The sequence below is a fragment of the Mauremys mutica genome, chromosome 1 (assembly GCF_020497125.1).
Source record: "Mauremys mutica isolate MM-2020 ecotype Southern chromosome 1, ASM2049712v1, whole genome shotgun sequence".
NCBI classification, from domain to species: domain Eukaryota; kingdom Metazoa; phylum Chordata; order Testudines; family Geoemydidae; genus Mauremys; species Mauremys mutica.
In genome coordinates this window covers 176,362,623-176,382,323 of record NC_059072.1, presented here as the reverse complement: position 1 = coordinate 176,382,323, position 19,701 = coordinate 176,362,623, and the positions used below count along the sequence as shown (strand labels likewise).

Below are 19,701 nucleotides of genomic sequence, written 5' to 3'. Positions count from 1 at the left end.
TGAGTGAAGCATTGAAACAGCATTAGAAAATTTTAAAGGTAGCATCTCTGATGCAATTTAGCTAGACACTCCTATTCGTTCAAGAAGTGCCATTAATTTGAGTGACCATAAAGGCACATCTTCCAGCATGCTAGCTCCCTAACTCTGAATAACCAGCAGCACTTGAATATTTAGCTCCTATATGCTGGTACTCTGACATGGCTTCACAGAATTGAGGGTCAAAGGTAAACATGCAGATATTTCACATCCTGTTGTAATAATTGTTCCTATGCAGTAAGAACGCTTGCATTATTTTAATATGAAGATTTTTAATCCATGGAGAGAGAAAGGTGTCAGTCAGTGTAGATATGCCATTTGTTTAAATGCTATAAACTGGTGTTCTGGGGAAGGAAAGCACTCCTCAGTTATTTTTGTGCCTTACCGTCTTAGGTAAAAACAAAAATTATTGCATTTACACAGTACGAAATACTACAAGCTAAAGAATCCTCCAGAAGTTTTTACAATTAAAATATACATGCTTTACTTTATTATATAACACTGATACACCAGGTATGATCTATTCATTGTTTTGAGGGAAAAGGGATTATATTACAACTAGAAAGCGCAAATCATATTTAAAAAACGTATGTGGTATACTGACAGACTTTCATAGAAAAATCTACACAAGTGCTTCAATGAGAAAATATATACAGTCACAAACCTAGTAACTTACAGATCTGTATTTGATTTTGGCTTTTAGAATGTAAAAGTAAATAAGTGCAAGGAGGTACAGGTATTCAAAATATATCACTCTAGAATTCCCCCTCATACAAAAATAATCTTACACATGTTTCACTTTTCTGTGGGAAAAAATTGACTTTTTTTGGCTTTAGGATGAGACATTAACATAATAGCTATAGGAAACAATACAATCGTTCATGTTTTGGTTTAGCTAATCTGTACTCCTCCTTTCAGAGTTTAATAATCAATACAAAAACTACAGGAGCCAGAGAAGATTCCTCACTTAGAAAGCATTACATATTGAACTGCCTTTAGGGAAGACCCCAATTCTGGGGGAACTTCATAATGAAAATTTTAAACACTTTTCTCCAGTGGGTGAAAGAATAAACCAAAAACCATGGAGCCCTTTTAATACAATCTGCCTCACATAAATAGTTAACACTTTTCCCTTAGAAATGAAATGCAAATATGTTTTATTAACTGAAAAAAATGTTGCATAGCATTGAAATTTCACTGAAAGTTGTGCTTCTGGAAGTCACTAGCATCTTCAGGTCTTTTCCTAAAGAATAAGCAATTGCTTCAGCTGAGGTACACAATGCTGATGAGCCTCACGGAAGTTAGCATGCATCAGGTTGCTTCTTTAACCTTGCCGCAGCACAAGGTATTAATTAGCACACATACAAGATAGATTTGTTTTGTAAAGGTGCTATTGACTATACTGTGGTTTTAAGACCAAAATGTATTTAACCTCTATACTCAGCAAGGCCTTCTAGAAAGTTAGCCTGATCCAGTCTATATTTGCATGTACGACTCTCTACCTGTATATGAAAGTCTACTTTCTACCCTGACTCATGGGCTGGCACCTGGCCTATTATGGTTTAATGCAGTACTTCTTAAGATAAGGGCTTAATTTTACACAGGTGATCCTAAATCACCAGAACATCTCCGTTAACTTTTGAGGAGAAAGGAAAGTCTAGTTCATATTATACCCTAACAGATCACACAGGAAAGGCAATTTAGAAATAAACTGCCAAGTTTTTGCTACTGTATCATATCTTTGCCTTCACTTAAAGATTAACAGGACTAGTGAATCTTAAAGGAACATAAGCTTAAATGGTGCCTTAAGAAGAGGAAGACCTCAACATGGAGTCATGTGTGAATATTAGGAAAATAACATTACATTAACCTCACCTTGCCAATGTGCAAAATTCAGTTGTTTGGGAGTCAGTGTTTAACAGGAAGACGTAGAGTGGACTTGCTGAGTAACATTCCAGTGGCATGTGACTTCAGTAGTTCCTTCTCTCAAATACAGTGTTCATAACACACTTAGGTCCATATTTCCAGGATCTTTGTAGTGGTTTTACTCACAATAGTTCAATGTCCCATTTCTGTGAGAATTCACTCTCCAGGGGATGATTGACAATTACATAGTTCTTGTCATAATAATTTCCTCCTAAAAATAGAAGTTCATTAAGGCAAGGTTAATGCAGCATACTTACAAACAAACCAAACAGACTGCCGCTTCTTCAATGGAGTATATATATTGTACATCGAAAATTAAGTGTCTATAAAACAGAGAAAACTCGTTGCAAAGTTACTCAGACTTCTAAGCTTTAAAGTGAATCTCATGTTAAAAATGGACGTTTTCCTAGAGCAACCAAAAGCTGTATGAGGTTTTGGAGGGCGGCGAGTGGGTTATTGTCACTGGGAGTACAGCATTGACTCTTCATGTCTTTTATTCAGCTGTAAAATGGCTACAATGCCTGTCACTCTGTCTGATGGCATAGAGGTGCTGGGTCTTAATGAAATGTTCATAAAGAGGAGGCGCTCTCCACCTTCCACTCCCTCTATCCACTCTTGAGGGCTCTCAGCTTCTTTCCACTTTAAACACCACTACTTGTCAACTCCACCCTGTCTCTTCTACTCACGCTCTCCATCTCTGTACACTCAACCTTCACTTGACCCCTCTTCCCCACACTTCTTTCCATCTCCCTCCTCCACAGTCAAATTTGAGTGCCTTGAATTTTCCCCCTCCACTCAGAGCCTTTGAATGGGGAGGGTAGTAGCACTCAAAGGTTACACACAACCTCTTCACAACAAAGGATCTCTGCTGCCTTTGTACTCCTGGCCCCTCCTGGAGATCTTTGTCCTGGGTCTTCGGTGATTGTGCCCTTTTTCTCCTCACCTTGCTGGTTGTACCTTATGTCCTTCCCTGGAGAGACAGGTCACTAAAATACTGATCATAGAAATGAGAGGTGGGAGAGACCTATAGCAGCATCAACAGGCTTATCCTATACAGCATTGTACTTCACAGTACAGTTTCTGGTTCTTAAAACTAGACCCGATAAACAGTCTCAAGCAAAGGGTTTGCTACCGCTTCCCTCTGGAAATCACTAGAGGGCCTAATATTTCCCCCCTGCGTATTCATCCTAAATCTCACTCTCTTCATCCCATTGCTAACTCTGTGTCCTTGTATTGTCTTCTCTGAACTCTCTCCAGCTTGTCAATAGATTTCTTGCATTATAGCACTCAGAAACAAACATTAAGATTTCAGCTGCCAGTTTCATGCATATTGGCCAAATAAGAGTTACATAATTGCCAGAGAGATAGCAAGCGCACTCTCAGTTTTATTATTTCCCTTAGAAGGATTTTTAGTTTCAAGTGTATCTGTGCTCAGGAAAAGCCTTTTTGCCAGGGTGAAGAATTAAGGGACTGTAGAACTGAAAACTGGCTCTCAGCCATTCCCTTAAATGCATTTCTGCTTCTTGTAACTGGCAAATCCAGAGCTCCAGCTACAACTATCAGCGCAGTTTAGAGGTGTAGAATGCCACAATCCTGAGCCAGGGTTTGTCTTTCATTGGCTGTTTCCCACGTGACTCCAGGTAGCACAGACAACGACTGTAGTAGCGCTAGCGTGCATTTTGCATTAACAGGTCACAAACCGCAAATACCAAAGAGTTAAATGCTCCTAGGGACCTGCTATTTATAACTGCATTTTAAATTTCTTTTCAGACACCCAAAGAACATAGTATTCAACAACTTTATTACTCCTGTACCAACCTGGTCACTTCAATATTAGATCCTGCATTAGATAAAGCAGCACAGGTTTAAACAATTTCAACGTGTATCCTGTTAAATAGACACTGCTTTTTAAAATGTCTGATTTCATATTTTAAAACCTGTCGTCCATGTTGCTAATAAGGAAAATTTTGTATTTAATGATTTAGGATCAAGCAACGCACAACAAAATTAATGATTAATTAAAATTAAAACATAGGAGCCCGAATTACTCTTAATTTAACCCCTGTGGGCTGGGAACTCTTTATTGGTGCTGATATATTTTTCATTGTGTCCGTAAGTTCTAGTTGCAAGAATCAAGAAGATTTAATCATTAACAGCAGCGTCAGTAAACTTTTAAATAAAGTGAACTATATTTTAAAAACAAAGGTGGTCCTGGACATTTTCTCTCCCATTTACCATTGTGCAAACCATTTCCTGCATTTGTGACTGTATAACACCCCTCGGGTGGCTACAGCAATTGGTTACATGGAAAAGGATTAATAAAGTAATGTATTTTTAGCTCTTTTAAAGCATCTCAACAGCTGGAAATGAAGAGGAGACAGTACTATCAGATCAGCTTGCTCTCTGGTCACTATGGTTAGAGAATCACTGTACCATTATATGTTCCCAGGGCTACCACACTATTGGCAGGACTTGAGAAATTCTGCTTCCTAAACAGCAATGCTCCCTTTTAGCTGCATTTCCTGCAATACACGTCTGCCCAGCAAGAATGAGATGTACAGCCCAAGTTGCCTAACTCCTAGTCCTATGTGCCAACCACTATCCTGAAAATTTTAAGAGCAAATAATCTGCCCTTCCGAATGGTTGTGTAGCTGATTTACACTTCTGCTGTCATTAAAAGTACATGGCAATAAGATCTGGCTCTTTATTATGGTAGTTGAAAGTGAGGCTCTACCACAGCATACTGGAAAGATTCAGTATGAAGAAGCCACTGGATACTAATCTGGTTTTACACATGGCAATGTATATAGATTGGTATTTTACATTTTTTGGCTGTTTTTCATTGTACCAAAATAGGATTATGGTAAAGGGGGGGGGGAGTTTTGTTATTTTGTTAGGACATAAAATTGCATTTTCATCTTGTACAAATGCTGCTTCCAGACATTGTCTTTCTGCACTCCCTAAAGGAAAACTGATAAGTGGCTGGTCAAACAGCTGGGATCAGCTACAAGGAGCAATGTAAAAAAAAAAAATCTGTGTTTTTCTAAAGTCATCTGCAATGTAGTTTTCAAAATGTTCCTCTTAGTAAATGTTAGTTGTGAAGTGGAAACTGGTGAAAGTTACCAAGATTTAGGGAGTGATGGAATAGCATGACTGCTTTTCTCAGTCTCATACACTAAAAGTGATTGGCAAAAATACATAGTTGTGGATTGGAACATTTGTCACCTCACACAACAGAGGAAACCGACTGTTTAATATTGCGCAAGCTGGTTGAGGGTACAGACAACTGGAACAGCCCAGCCAGCCACAACTGCCTACAGCAAAAACACGCATTTATAATAGCAGATGAGCTTTTTAGTACCTTTGACATCGAGAACCAGTTGGTCACTGAGGTATGAACTGATGGTTCCATCCTCATTGAGCCTCCACTTCTGCCTAGCCTTTCCATGTTCTGTCCACAGTGCTACTTTAGCTCCAGGTAGGTCTCTGCCACTGACAATATCAAGACATGCAGCAATAGCCTAAGAGATTTGGAGAAAAAAACCCAACAGTAGAATCTGGTCATTGCGACCATGATGCCTCAAAATAAGTGTGTTGTAATTAGCACTAGATTACATTCATCACACTTACAACTAATAGCTTCTTCACTGGTTAGACTAGCATACATTATTCCGGACATTTCTAAAGGTAAATAATCACTGTTTTAATTAAGTAGAACTTTCAGGCAGGCTTTATGCAAGACAAAGAAAACCACCAGCAATTCTTTACTCCTTCCTTTGCAGGTCACTTTTAAATATCTGAAGGCCTTACTGGGTACACATACAGAGTCAGCAGAAGTAAACCTTCCAACCCAGGTCGAAAGACTTGGGCTAGAGGGGCTCGTGCTAACTCTTTAGAAATAGCTGTGCAGACAGCACTTAGAAGTTGTGGCTTGGGCTGGAGCTCAGGCTCTAGGGAGGAGGGATAGCTCAGTGGTTTGAGCATTGGTCTACTAAACCCAGGGTTGTGAGTTCAGTCCTTGAGGGGGCCACTTAGGGATCTGGGGCAAAATCAGTGCTTGGTCCTGCTAGTGAAGGCAGGAGGCTGGACTCAATGACCCTTTGGCATCCCTTCCAGCTCTAGGAGATAGGTATATCTCTATTAATTAAATTAAAAAAAAAAAGGGAGTGGGCTTCACAGACACAGCTTCAATACGCTGTCTACACAGCTATTTTTAGAGTGCTAGCACGAGCTCCGCTACCTCGAGTCCGTCAATCTGGGCGGCTCACTGCCGTGGCTTATGTAGACATACCCATTGTGACCGTCCCTTATGCAGACTGGAGAGACAGTGCAAGGCCTTCACAATGTGCACACTGCCAGGGTGGATTAATTTTAATCATGATTTAAATTAGCAAGCAGGAAACCTTGGTTTAAACAATCTATTTTAATCATGTTTCGATTTGTATTTTAGTTATTTCCCTAAACAAAGATTCATTCTCATTGGGTTGATAAAACGCGGATTTGAAGTTAAATATAGCCTTGACATTAAATTTGGTGCTTCTTTTTGCTAACCAGGAGTATGCCGTATACCAGTGGTCACCAACTGGTCGATCGCAATTTCTGGTGGTATAGCAGGGCTGCCGCTAAGGCAGGCTCCCTGTCTGCCCCGGCCCCACGCCACTCCCAGAAGCGGCCAGCGCAGCCCCGGGGGTGGCAGGGGTCTCCCTCCCTGCACAGCTCCTGCCTGCAAGCACTGCCCCTGCAGCTCCCATTGGCCAGCACCCTAAACCCCCTCCTGCACCCAAACTCCCTCCCAGAGCCCGCACCCCCAACACTCTGCCCCAGCCAAGAGCCCCCTCCCACACTGCAAATCTCTCAACCCCAGGCCAGAGCCCGCCTCCCAACCCCCAAACCCCTACCAGCCCAGTGAAATGGGGGGGGGGGAGAAATGGAGTGATCGAGGCAGGGCTTTGGGGAAGGGGCAGGGCCTCGGTAGATCCTGAGTTGCCCTTAAATTCAAAAAGTGCTCTAGGGCGTAAAAATGTTGAAGACCACTGCACTATACCTATACACATATTTTTGTAGTTTAATTTGCATTCACTCAGTTTCTTAATTTTTATGTTTTTTTCATTATGTTAGGAAATGGTGAATGATATATTTGAGGGTTTTTTTTTTTTTTTTAAGTGATTTGTGTCAAGCACTATTTGGATGGAAATTCAAATTAAATCAAAAGTGCATAAAAGAGCATTTGATTTTTTTAACTAAATAAAACTATCTTAAATGTGCTGGACACATGGAAAAAGAAAGTTTATCAAAACATGTTTTGCATTGAAAACGATTTATTAAACAGAGAAAGTATTATCTGTAGTTAGTGAACTGAACAGATTGTTTTGGGTCACCATGTCCTTCAAGATTTTAGAACCAGAAGATCTCATCTTCTCACACTTTGTTTTTATTCATAGATTGGAAGAGGAAAACAAACTCTTCTGCTTTTTCAATTTCCAATTGGTTTAACTTTGAATGAACTAGTCGCTGAACTGAACTACCTGAATAAGCCAATATGGGGAAAAAAAAAAGTTCTCTGCACCTGCAGAAGAGGCTACAACTGTCAAAAGCTGGTTTAGCACTTCAACAAACTCTAGTTCCAGGTGCTCAGCCAGTGACTTCCAGCAGTTCAGTGGTTTGACTTTCTTAAACTTGTCAGCAAATATGTATTGAAGAATATTGTGTATTTTATTTAAATTATATTAATAGATTACAATAAGTTGAGACCTTAACATAGGTTGACAATTTTAAAAAACAGACCTGTATTTAATTTAAACCAAAAAAACCTTATTTAAATTTTTAAAAATCATTGATTTTTATCCACTCCGGGAGCAGAGGGAGGAGTACTCCTCTTGCACGTGTTGCTCCAGGAGGAATTTGATCTCCCCAAAGCAGAATTCATCCAAAAGCACTGCCTCGGGACCTGGGACTCTGCACTGGGCCCCACTCAGGGTTGTGTCTAAACAGCACAACTACGCATCAAAACTGCAGTTTTTCCTCCTTCAACTCAATTTATATAATTATCACTGTATGGATTAATACAATTTATATAATTTTTACTGAGAAGATACTGCCAGCATATTACTATTACACAAGCAAAGCAAAACCAGGAAGGATGGTGCCCAGTGGTTATGGCGCTAGCCTGGGACTTTGGAAACCCAGGTTCAAGTTCCATTCCCTGCTCCACCACAGACTTCCTGTGTGACCCTGGGAAAGTTACTTTGTCTTGTTGTGCTTCTGTTCCCATCTGTGAAATGGGGATAATAGCACTTCCCTACCTAATGGGGGTGTTGTGAGGAGAAGCACATTAAAGATTATGAAGTGCTCAGATACTATGGAAGTGGAGGGACCATTAAGAAGTACCTAACAGATAGAAAGCAAAACACAACGGGGAAACAGAGAATGTCGTAACAAGTCCAGGGGTTCATTTCCATCTCAACGCACAGAGGTTTACACAAGAAATGACTATATCACATATTCACATGTTCAGAGCAAGTGCGCCTTTACCTGAAAACACGCTGGAAAGTTAAAGAAGTTCGTTTAAAAAGCTGTACAGGGTTAAAAGGCTTTTGGGTTGTTTTTTTAAACAACGTTTTTCACTTACGTAACAACTAAAGCGCTCGCACGTGCTTTATATAAATGACTTGGTTCCTGCCAGGCGGAATTTCTGTCTAATTTAGACACCGATAATACGAAGAAGTAAGATGTAAGGCTCAGGCGTGGGAACAGCAGAGATGCTTGATGTAGGGGTGCTGGCATGAAGTGGTTTCCATTAGGTACAGGGTTACAGTTTGGTTCAATGGCTCTCAGCACCCCCACTATATAAATTGTTCCAGCACCCCAGAGAGCAGACAGTGAAGGGAATCAGTGATAGAAGGAAGTGCTGTTTAAGGAGAGCTCTAATGGAAGAAAGGCGCATGAAGAGAGGAAGGCTATTATAAGGATGCAGGAGGGGACCATGGAGCCATGGAAAATGACTCACAGTCAAGACAAAAGGAGAGTGGGTTTATACATTGCACTTCCAACATTCAGTAACTCACCTTGGGTTTGAAGAGTCCATGACAGTAGTGCCAGATTTGGGCATTCTTGCCATCGTATGGAGAAACACACACTGAAGTAGCTCTTGCATCTGATAGGTTTCCAGTGACTGTCAAGTATTTATCCTGGGCTCGGTTCTTTATTCTGAAGTAAACTGCTGGCTGATAGTTAGAAAAGCACCATTATACTGTATATGTTGTATAAGCAGGTGTGAGCAAAGCCTCCCACCAGGTCCTGCATAGCTAGCATTCTCACAGCAGTTTCCCCCAATTTATATTCCATTATAACATGTCTTTTACATATTCAGTTGTGAAGAGGGTTTGGGGAATGAAAGAACATGCTATAAAAAATTGGAGGTGGATGACCACAAGCAACAATGGTGGGGACGGCTTCTAATTCATAGCCATTCATGTTACACTTTTTTGCTCATGAACACACACTAAAAAGGGCACTGAACTGGTATCACCAATGACTGAGCTCATTACAGGGGAAGTCTGCAAAGCTACTCCTGACAAGTTTTAGCTTAAGAAACAGTTCCTCCATGACATACCTCAGGGCCACTGAAACAGCACCAGTATAGTGCATTGTGAGTTAGAGGGATCTTTATTGAAAAAAGGAGGTTCAAAGCTGCTGACAAAATTCCTCCTGGAATTTTTTTTAAACTGAAATCTAAATATCACGCTCATTAAAATCCTGCCCTGAAAAGCCCATCCCAAAACATTTGCAACTATGTGCACAATTATGCCCCACCATTAGAGAGAATCTTCATTATAAAGTCATTAAGGGAATCATTTTTGTCCATCCATTAAGTAGTAGTCACTTCTGACATGTTTCACTCTCTTTTTGCTAGTTATTAAGTTGAAAACTTTGATTTTGCTCTGTTGCACGTCACTGAGAAGGCAGAAGAATATAAGCAAACAAGCTGCAGATTGTTTTTGCGATATTGTTCCGCTCTCCTTTGGGAGCAGATCATATCCCTACACTGAAGACACTGGCATCTAGACAAATATGAATGCCCTTTAGTGATCCAAGCAGCTTTACATGCATACATAAAAAACAGCATTTAAAAAAAAATAGCAGCATCTTGTAACATTCCTTGGAGCCTCTGTGCTGGCAAGAGAATGGACGTGGCAGACTTGCATGTCCAAATGCAAGTGACATGAAAGGGTAATGTGATGTTTCTGAAGTGAAAGGCTGTAACTTTAACAGACAGTAAGAGTCTGGATCAGCTGTCCAACGGCAGGTCTATGGAGCAAGCAAGGCCAGTGCCTAGGGCAAGGGTGGTCAAACTGGCTCGCGAGCCATGTGCGGTTCTTTTACCATTACGTGTGGCTCGCGGAACCCCACCACATACACACACACACCCATTTCCACCTACCAGCCCGGGGGAGGGGGGAGTTTTTATTAAGTTAAAAAATTCTCACTGTAGAAAAGAGCCTGGGTCACTTGCAGTTTTAAACTAAAATAATTGGTGGATTCTCTGTAACTTGAAGTCTTTAAACAAGTCCATTCCTCTCTATAAGCCTGAGCCAAAGCTCACTGCAGTCAATGGAAAGGCTCTTCCTGACTTCAGTGACTTTTGATAGGGCCTAGTAGCTCACACCAGGACCCAATTTCAGAGGTAAAATACTGGTCCCATTGAAATCAATGGCAGAACTCTCATTAGCTTCAATCGGATCAGGATTTGGTCAGATTTCTCAGCCGATACTTACGTATTAAATAAATTTAAAGGAGTGAAAAGGGGCTTATTCCCAAAACACTTTTTCCTACAGTACCTGCTTTATAGGACGAAGGGAGCCAATTACGCTCCAGCCACTGAATTCAGTCCAGTTTGAAATCTTGCTGGGTTCTAGCAGAATTTGTTTTCCTGAGAAATTTCCTCCTTCGTATGCAATCCACCTGAATAAAGATAGAAAACAAAGCCCTAAGATGCTACACTCTAAATATGGCAAAACAAAGCTACATAAATAACATTTAATATTTTTAAACCCAAAGGCTTTCCATGATAGTATTATACTGTATTTATATTACTGTGCCAAATATGCAGAGTACCTTAAGTGGGTTAAGAGCTTTCTTCTATATCAAGATCTATTTTGTATTCCCTAATATTAATATGAAACCTGGAAACTACTTTAAACTTTTGACCTGGTCATATGAAGATTAAAAAAATCCCTCTGTAGACATGGATGGTGTCTACAGGTTTAACGGGCATGTGCACAGGATTGCTGCATTGCACAAGCGAACTACATAACTCACTCCAGGGAGTGCCAAGAAAGGCTTTGCAGCACACTACACTGCCACAAAGTTTAGTTATCAGAGGGCAAAACAGAATCTCACATAACTATGTCAACATGTGAAACAAACAAGGTTATCCCAAACTGCACTACAAGACCAAGAACAGGTATGAGAAATTTACTCCTAACCAACTTTCAGAAAGTTACAAACTGCTACAACAGGATTTTACATAGTAAAAACATCTTTTCAATCATAGTATTACTAACTGTAGAAGCATAACATATCCCTGATACCATTTATACCTTTACTAGAATACCATCTTCAAAATATACCAAGAGCAACAGACAAATTGCTCCTCCACTATATACCATCCAGTCTACACACATTTCAGTGTTGCTTGCAAGCTGTATCTTTGAGCATCAGCGACATTCATATCTTGGATTTGTATCTGAGGGATGTTCTTTTGTGGACTGTGAATTCTCCATGCTCTTTTCATGAGCTCATCTGAGCATAAAGCATGCACTATTTTTACTACGTTTCCTATTTTATTTGCTTGAAGCGTGATGAGAGTTCTAGTGTCTATCATTTGCCTCTCTCACTGTACGTAGTGAGAAAGTTCTTCTGATCATGCACACTTCACTCACAGGCAGTGTATGTTTGTGTATAAGCTTCAAAGGGGTCCCGTCAGTCCTGACTAACAGCTATTCAATAAGACCGACAACAATAATAAATTCCTTCGTTTTTATTTTACCGTATTGCTGACAATTTTATTTTTTTGAAATGTTTTCGGGCAAAATCACTGCACACTCAGAGGTAAGAGCTTCAGTCTTAGCAGTGCCCAACAGTCTCAGTGTAAATACAGTGTCTATTACCAAAGCATTGTTCTAGTGCATAAAAGACAGGAGAGAGGGAAAGAAGATTTTTTTGTAACAATAAAAAGACAAGTGTGGAACTGCACCTGTATTCAATAAACAAGAGAATGTGAATTGCAGCCATAAAAACACAGCACTTACCCTGGGTTTCAATAGAGAACATGAGGCTACAACTCTGTGCTCATGAGGAAATCGGTGCAGTGCGATTAGTCCTGTCACTCAGGTGACACAGACCTCAGCCAACAGAGACCTCAGCCAAAGGAATGCACAAACAAAGGTGCAGATTCAAATAGGATTAAGAGAACACAGATTTAAGCTTCTTTTTCAACCCATTGTCTTGCAAAGGACTTACGTATTTGTCACACTCATCTGCAGAGACATAACTGTGTCTTGTTCTTGGAAATAAACCTAGGAAGACTTAGACTGACCCTTGATCTATACTACAGAATTACTTTGGTATAACTACGTCGCTTGTGGGGGTGAATAATCCACAACCCCGAGCAACATAGTTACAGCGACCTAAGTGCTGGGTTAGACTGTGAGCTTCTCCCACTGACATAGCGACCAATTCTTGCGGAGGTGGAGTTATTAAGCTGACGGGAGAGCTTAGAGCATCTTCACCAGAAGCGCTACAGTGGTGCAACTGCAGTGGCGCCGATGCAAGTTTGTAGTGTAGCCCTACTCTGAGCATTTTGTTAGCCCAACTAGCTAGGATGACACTCTGTGACCTGGCACACCTGAAAGAGTTCTAATAGTTGATCAAAGTTTAATATGAAGATAATGTCAACGTCAACTGTGGGTGTGTTGCCAATAAAGGTCTTATTGCTTTTATGGTTTAAAGGTCTCTGCTGCAGTTTTACTGAACTTTTAAATTACAGTAAAACTTAACTCAAAAGATAACCAAAACCAGTACCCAGCAGCCCTCAGTCCTTATGGTCTCCTTCCAACCAAAGGCTTTAAGGTCTATAGGCATGTCCATGTCCAGCCACTCAGGGATATGGCCCCCCCTCCAAGCTACAATCCCTACCTAGCCTTCTTCCCTTGCTGCCTTCGGCCTGTGCATGACAGTAAGATCCCACCCCATATACACAAACTTGCAGTTTAGAGTTTAGCCTCTTTATTTACCAAAAGCTGACCTTGCCTTTTGGGACAACAGGACAAGAGAACACTAAATCTTGCTGCATGGACTCTTAGCTGAGACAAACAAGCCCTTCCTGGACCACCCAGAAGGAATCCCAGTGAAAGCCCTACAATTGTCCAACACCTATTCCCTCAATCCTGACCCAGAGATATTGCAAGATGCTCAGAAACAGGTGAAAAACCACCAGCAGCTCAGCCAAAACTGTTATGGAGGGGGGGAAATTTCTTTCCAACCCTGAACTAGCCCTGGGGGAGACTCCCTCAGGACTTTTCCATACCTGCGCTGACTCTTCCCAGATGTAGAGAGCCTGTTAACATGGCCAGCGATAGTAAGGAGTGAGAGGGAAGCTTAGTGCTCCTTACTCCCCGACCCCGTTTCTCCCTTGTATGGGCCTTGGCCTCCCATCCCAGCCAATCCTGTCAAGGTGGAGGATTTAATATCCCCCACCTCCATCCCAATGTGAGGCAGAGAAAGCCCACAAACATCCCCCCGAGCAGATCCTTAAGGGAAAGGACACTCCTCTATGCTGGTCCATAGCAAACCGTGCTAACTCCAAGGAGGTAGGAATATGCATGTTCACATTTATAATGAAATGTTAGCAACAACACTTGTCTTTCCTCTCCAAAGGTCTCAGGCTAAAACTGGATTAGGTCACAAGGAAAATTAATTTGTTATTCTCAACTTCAAATCTTGCTGCTGTTTGTCACTGGCCTCTAAGCTACCTCACAACAAGAGCAAACGATCTGTATTTAGTAAGGGCTCCGGATTGGAATGGCAGTGATGTTGAAACCAAAGGGAAAGCAAAGCTGTCTGAGGCAAAGCTGTCTGAGGCAATTTACACTCACCCACAGGTCTACAGCCAATGGTAATACCCACTTAAATCGCCCAGAAAGAAAGTTCAATCATTAACCACCTTTGCAAAAACTGGTTATGTGAAAAATAAGGCTGTGCATTTCAATGAGGCCAACCCAATGTCACTCCCAACCCTGTCATGGTACTGGAAGTGCTTCAGGCCAAATGAAGATAACCCTCAAAGAGAACTTGGAGGATCACGGACTTAGGCATGGCTGGATCACAGGGAGGTCACGGAGGGTGAGGATTTCACTCATCCTTACCTTTAACTTAATTTTCCTGTAAAAAGCACTTTAATGTCCTTTGTTTGAAGTGGGCAGCAACTTTATACAAAGGCCACTATACTTAGCACTGACCGCTCACACCTACTGCTAAGTCTGCTTCACACAACAGAGCCAATAGAAGGGTGGGAACAGCCTTACGACACCAGACATTTCTATCATTTCCAATAATCGTATAACCGTGCTGCCTAGTGAGGGATCAGCTCCCCTTGTACTACGTCTTGTACACAGAATAAAAAGAAGAAGGATGCTCAGCACTGGTATCACAGGGGTCCCACGTATACTGTTACTCCGTAAAAGTTACAATTCTCTCTGGTGATTGAATGCATGGGCTCAGGACAGGCACAGAAGTGTTATTTTTAAAATACTGCATAAAAGCATAGAAATGTACATTACACATGGTAATGAAGGAAAAATAGAGGTCTAAATTCATTTTTTGGAATTCGCTGTAATGGTGATGTTAAACTGTACAAAGGCAGCTCGGAGGCCAACCTGGTCATATGAATATGGAGAGTAAACAGGAAGATGAGCTGAAGGTTAACTTAAAAAATAAAAAAAGGAAGATATTTGTTGCATACTCAATGGCCGCTAAGAATCGTAGTCAGCAATCTCCAGCACAACTTGGTGGCTATATGGGACTCCGTGCAAAAAGGGGGTTGATGGAGGCTTTTGAATCCAGGTAGAGTGACCAGATGTCCCGATTTTATAGGGACAGTCCCGATTTTGGGATCTTTTTCTTATATAGGCTCCTATTACCCCCCATCCCCGTCCCGATTTTTCACACTTGCTGTCTGGTCACCCTAAATCCAGGCCACAAAGCATAGCCAGGATAGAGGGTATCTGGAGTTTTCTGAGGGTGAGCAGAAGCGGGGGCAGTGGAGAAAGGGTCACTTCATGGATGAAAGATGCTTCTCATGGAAGTCTAAAAATGGTTTACGTTTTGCTCCTTGGTTTGTCCTGCTCAACACCTTATTGTTCACTGTTTGTTCTTTTAAGCAGCTAAAAATGCAGATTCTTGTAGCAGGAGGTTTGATTTACTGACTGGATCACATTTGTATTCTGTTCAGGACCAGGTACAAACGACTTCCAATGTTGATTTCCCCCAAATCTTGGGAAATTTTGGTTTTACTTGTCACACACAGCCAAAACAAATATAGCAAAAACTCATCATATAGGAAGGCAATTGGAAGGAGAACACAAATTCAGTCTCTGAAATATTTCTACCATACTTACAATCCGCTTCTCACCCATACGGACTGGGTGTAAAAGTGAAGGTCCTTGTTTAGAACAGAATTGACAGCTTCTTTGAAGTGCAACTCTCTGCCCTCGCAACATTCCAGTGCAAACAGACTGATGGACGGCTCAGCAAAAACCTATGAGAGAAGTAGCTATAGTTACTCAAAACACCTAATTGCACCTTGCTGGCATGCTACCTAGGACCCTCATTTGTCTATTTCAGTTTTTAACCTCTCTGTGGTTCTGGTCTAATCTGAATGTGAACATTTACCAGTAATTTAGCTTTTTGATTTGGATAATAAACTTTCCTAGGAATTGATATTTGTCGAGGAAGCATGGTCTAATGCAGGGGTAGGCAAACTATGGCAAAGGTGCCGAAGGCGGCACGCGAGCTGATTTTCAGTGGCACTCACACTGCCCAGGTCCTGGCCACCAGTCTGGGGGGCTTTAGATTTTAATTTAATTTTAAATGAAGCTTCTTAAAACATTTTAAAAGCCTTATTTACTTTACATACAACAATAGTTTAGTTATATATTATAGACTATATATTATAGACTTGTAGAAACAGACCTTCTAAAAACGTTAAAATATATTACTGGCACGCGAAACACTTTAGAGTGAATAAATGAAGATTCGGCACACCACTTCTGAAAGGTTGCCAACGCCTAGTCTAATGGTTTGCCACCACAGTGTAGTGCCCATTGACATCAGTGGCTGTTGGTTGGACACTAATGACCAGATTTGCTAAGGTATTTAGGCTCTTAAAAATGCAGATAGGTGCCTAGTGGGACTTTCAAAAGCACATAAGCAGGTCAGACCTGCAACTTCCATTGATTTCAAGTAGGAAGTTAGGTGCCTAGGCAGGTTAGATGCCGAATATTCCTCTACCTGAATCTTTAGTAACCTAAATACTGTTGAAAATCTGGCCCTACATATTGAACAAAGAAATACACTGCAAAACTGTGGATTTTTTTAATCAAGAATTTGAATTTTCCCTTCAAAAGATCCAGAAAAAAATCAAGTAATTAGGAATCACTTAAATTAAAATCTTTTCACCTAATGTTATTTTTAACTTATTTTGGTAACAGGGCTTTTGGCACTATTGACTCTAGATAAAGATCATAACTGTTATTTGAAAATGAGGTACAAGGATGAAATCTGTAGAGCATACATAGTACTACTTCACAAATAAGGAAGCTATATCTTCACTGCAAAAAAGACACGTTTTTGCATCGAGTTAGATAACTCAATGCAAAATCCTAGTGGAGACCAGGAACTTTAGAATTTTTAGTTTGATGTAGCTAGTCAAGGAAAACTCTAGATCGGGGTATAGAGTTGACCTCACTAGCTACATCCAGGTAAAAATTACCTGTGCCTTCACCAGGATATACATAGAGATTGTTTTCTTGAAGCAAAAACACACCCTTTTTTCCCCTCAGTGAAGACATGGCCTAAGAGTTGGAAGATGCACAAACCAAACACAAAAATCTAACAATGTTTACGCCCATGCAGTCATTAAGAGGATATAAACTTCATGAACCAAGGAGGTACAGTTATAAAGAGTTTCTAGTGACATGTATTTCACAAAGACCTCGATTGTGATTCAGGCCTTATGAATTTATTGTCACTGGCTCACTGCACTTGGTATGTGACTGCTTGTTACACCTCCAGGAAACTGCTTCCCTCTGCTAACTAGTACTGTGTAGCACATGATGAGAGAAAAGTTTGCCAAGCATCTTGAAAATGAGGAGAATCTACGTTACCCATCCTAAGATAACTTTGAAAGGGCTTTCAACTTGAACCCTCCAAAACACAAAATGAGATTCAAAGACATAACGGCCTTATTATGAAATGTCATTCATCTTCCTTTGCCGCCCTCCACCCCTCTGAAGAGGCAGGACAATTTATGTGGCTGGGAGTGGGGGTGGGAATGGGGAGGAATGTGTTTGATTTCAATATTTCCATAGTTAATTTTAGGGCTAATGAAAGTGAAACTCATAGCAATAGACAGAACACAGGCAGCTGCTGCTGAGGTTTCTCCATCTAGCCACAAAGCCTGCAACAATCTTATTTTCTCAATTCCAAGTCTTTACCTGAAGAGAGACTGACAGCCATGCTAAACTCTGTCTGTCTAGATGAGGAACTGACAAGGAAAAAAAAAGGTGTTTTTAAAAAAGGAATTAACATCATCTGAAACACCACTTAGCACTTAGTGTAGATGCAGTTTAATACACCACCATGAGCTAACATGATTTTAAGTAATGTACAACATGACCAGCTAATACGATTTTAAAAATATTTTTGCTATATTCCTAGCTGTGCCTCCAATTTGAAAAAATTTTTTTTATTGCATCTGAGGCTTATGGAGTTCACAGAATGAACAACTAGCCTGTGGAACTCATTGCCCCAAGACAACACTGAGGCCAAGAGCTTAGCAAGATTGAAAGAGGATTGGACATTTATATGGATAACAAGGATATTCAGAGTTACAATATTAAAAAACTAAATGTATGGAAGGGATATGAAATCATGCTTCAGGGCATAAGTTAACCTTTAACTAATGGGGACTGGGAAGAAATTTGTCCTGTGGGCAAGTTATTCCACAACTCCCCATATCAGGGTTTTCTTTGAACTTTCTTCTGAAGTATCTGGTACCAGCCAATCAGAGCCAGGATACTGGACTAGATGGACCACTGATCTGATCTAGCATGATCATGTCTGTGTTAAGAGTCAAGGCAGGAAACTTGCTTGACAGTGGTTGGGAGCCAAAAGGGCTCCAAGCCTCAAACAACTTTAGTAAAGTTATTCAAACTTGGCTGGCCTAAGAAAGCTCACCAGATATTTTGCAGTCCCAGTCTACAAGTTTACACTGTGCATTCATTGAAGTTATTTATTAGCATTTATTAGATGGAGAGCCATAGGAGAAAGCAAGACTCAATACCTTTCTTGTGAAACTCTAACATGGAATCAACCAATCTTGTTACAAAAATAAAGAGCAAAGAAGAAAAAATTGCTGTCTTAAACAATGTGGCTCAATATTCTACAGCCATGTAAAGTGCAATGATTTGATTACATGCTTTACATCATTACACGCCAACGGCTGGCAGCAGCAATTCAGCCTTGCTTTTTTCTCCGATTTTGTTTTCACAGCTCCCATGGAAACTACTATAACAGATTAAAGTAGCTAGGTCTTGAGAGTAAGCTACCAAACTAACAAAAGAAAAATCCAGTCCACCACCCAACTTTGTGAAATGCTGAGATGCATTTACATACCTTCGGGCCTACTCCTGCCAGCTTTACTCATGCTGAGAAATACCTTACCTACTGAGTAATAGTAATACCCAGCTTCTATATTGTGTCATCATCCCTAGATCTCAGAGTGCTTTACAAAGGAAGCTGAATATCATTACTTCGGGTTTACAAATTAGGAGGCAAAGTGACTCACCCAGTGTAACACAAGTCGGTAGCAAAGTAGGGAATAGAATCCCCAGGTTTCCTAACTCACAGTCCACTGAACCACGCTGTCCCCTGTGCGAGTTCAGTGACACTACTTCCACAGGAAAGGAACTTTCTCCAACATGCGACAGGGTGACAGAATTGGGCCCTAAACGAAAAGTTCCTGGAATGGGCTGATACACAAGAAACCCTGCATCTCACTGCTTCTCATGCCAGCTTTAAGAGGGGTACCTGAATAGCTGTTTCACATTCCATGCCCATATGCCTGACCCCTCAGCAGGAGGCAGCAGAATAATGCAGTCTCCATTCTCAGTGGATCCCTGGCCTTTCTGATGAGACTGCCAACAAGGGTGCTGATTATGATGGTGATTTTTTTTTTAAATGCTGAGGACACCTCTGGACTGACGCCGAACCCATTTCACAGGAGAGGCCATTAATGACGGATGGCTATGGTAGAGTCCTGAGAGTCCAGAGAAAAGTTTGTTGCAGGGCAGCAGCACTGTGGCTGCTCAGGATTCTTTTTTGTAACAGGTCAGTTCTTACACCAAATAAATGGTGAGTTTGGGGAGTGGGAGGAGACACCATGAAGGAAAGGGGGAACAC

At 41.0% G+C, this 19,701-nt stretch overlaps 1 protein-coding gene across 1 annotated transcript in view; it reads right to left on the bottom strand.

The window, feature by feature from the left end:
• Nucleotides 1-323: 323 nt before the first annotated feature.
• Nucleotides 324-19,701, bottom strand: part of CRYBG3 (crystallin beta-gamma domain containing 3) — a 132,910-nt gene continuing 113,532 nt past the window's right edge. The window contains exons 18-22 of the mRNA XM_045001952.1: nucleotides 15,639-15,778; nucleotides 10,800-10,923; nucleotides 9,027-9,185; nucleotides 5,324-5,483; nucleotides 324-2,173 (exon numbers count right to left, since the gene is read on the bottom strand). Of these exons, the coding sequence (XP_044857887.1) occupies nucleotides 2,085-2,173; nucleotides 5,324-5,483; nucleotides 9,027-9,185; nucleotides 10,800-10,923; nucleotides 15,639-15,778 (672 nt within the window). The 3' untranslated portion in view covers nucleotides 324-2,084. The remainder of the gene's footprint in view (nucleotides 2,174-5,323; nucleotides 5,484-9,026; nucleotides 9,186-10,799; nucleotides 10,924-15,638; nucleotides 15,779-19,701) is intronic.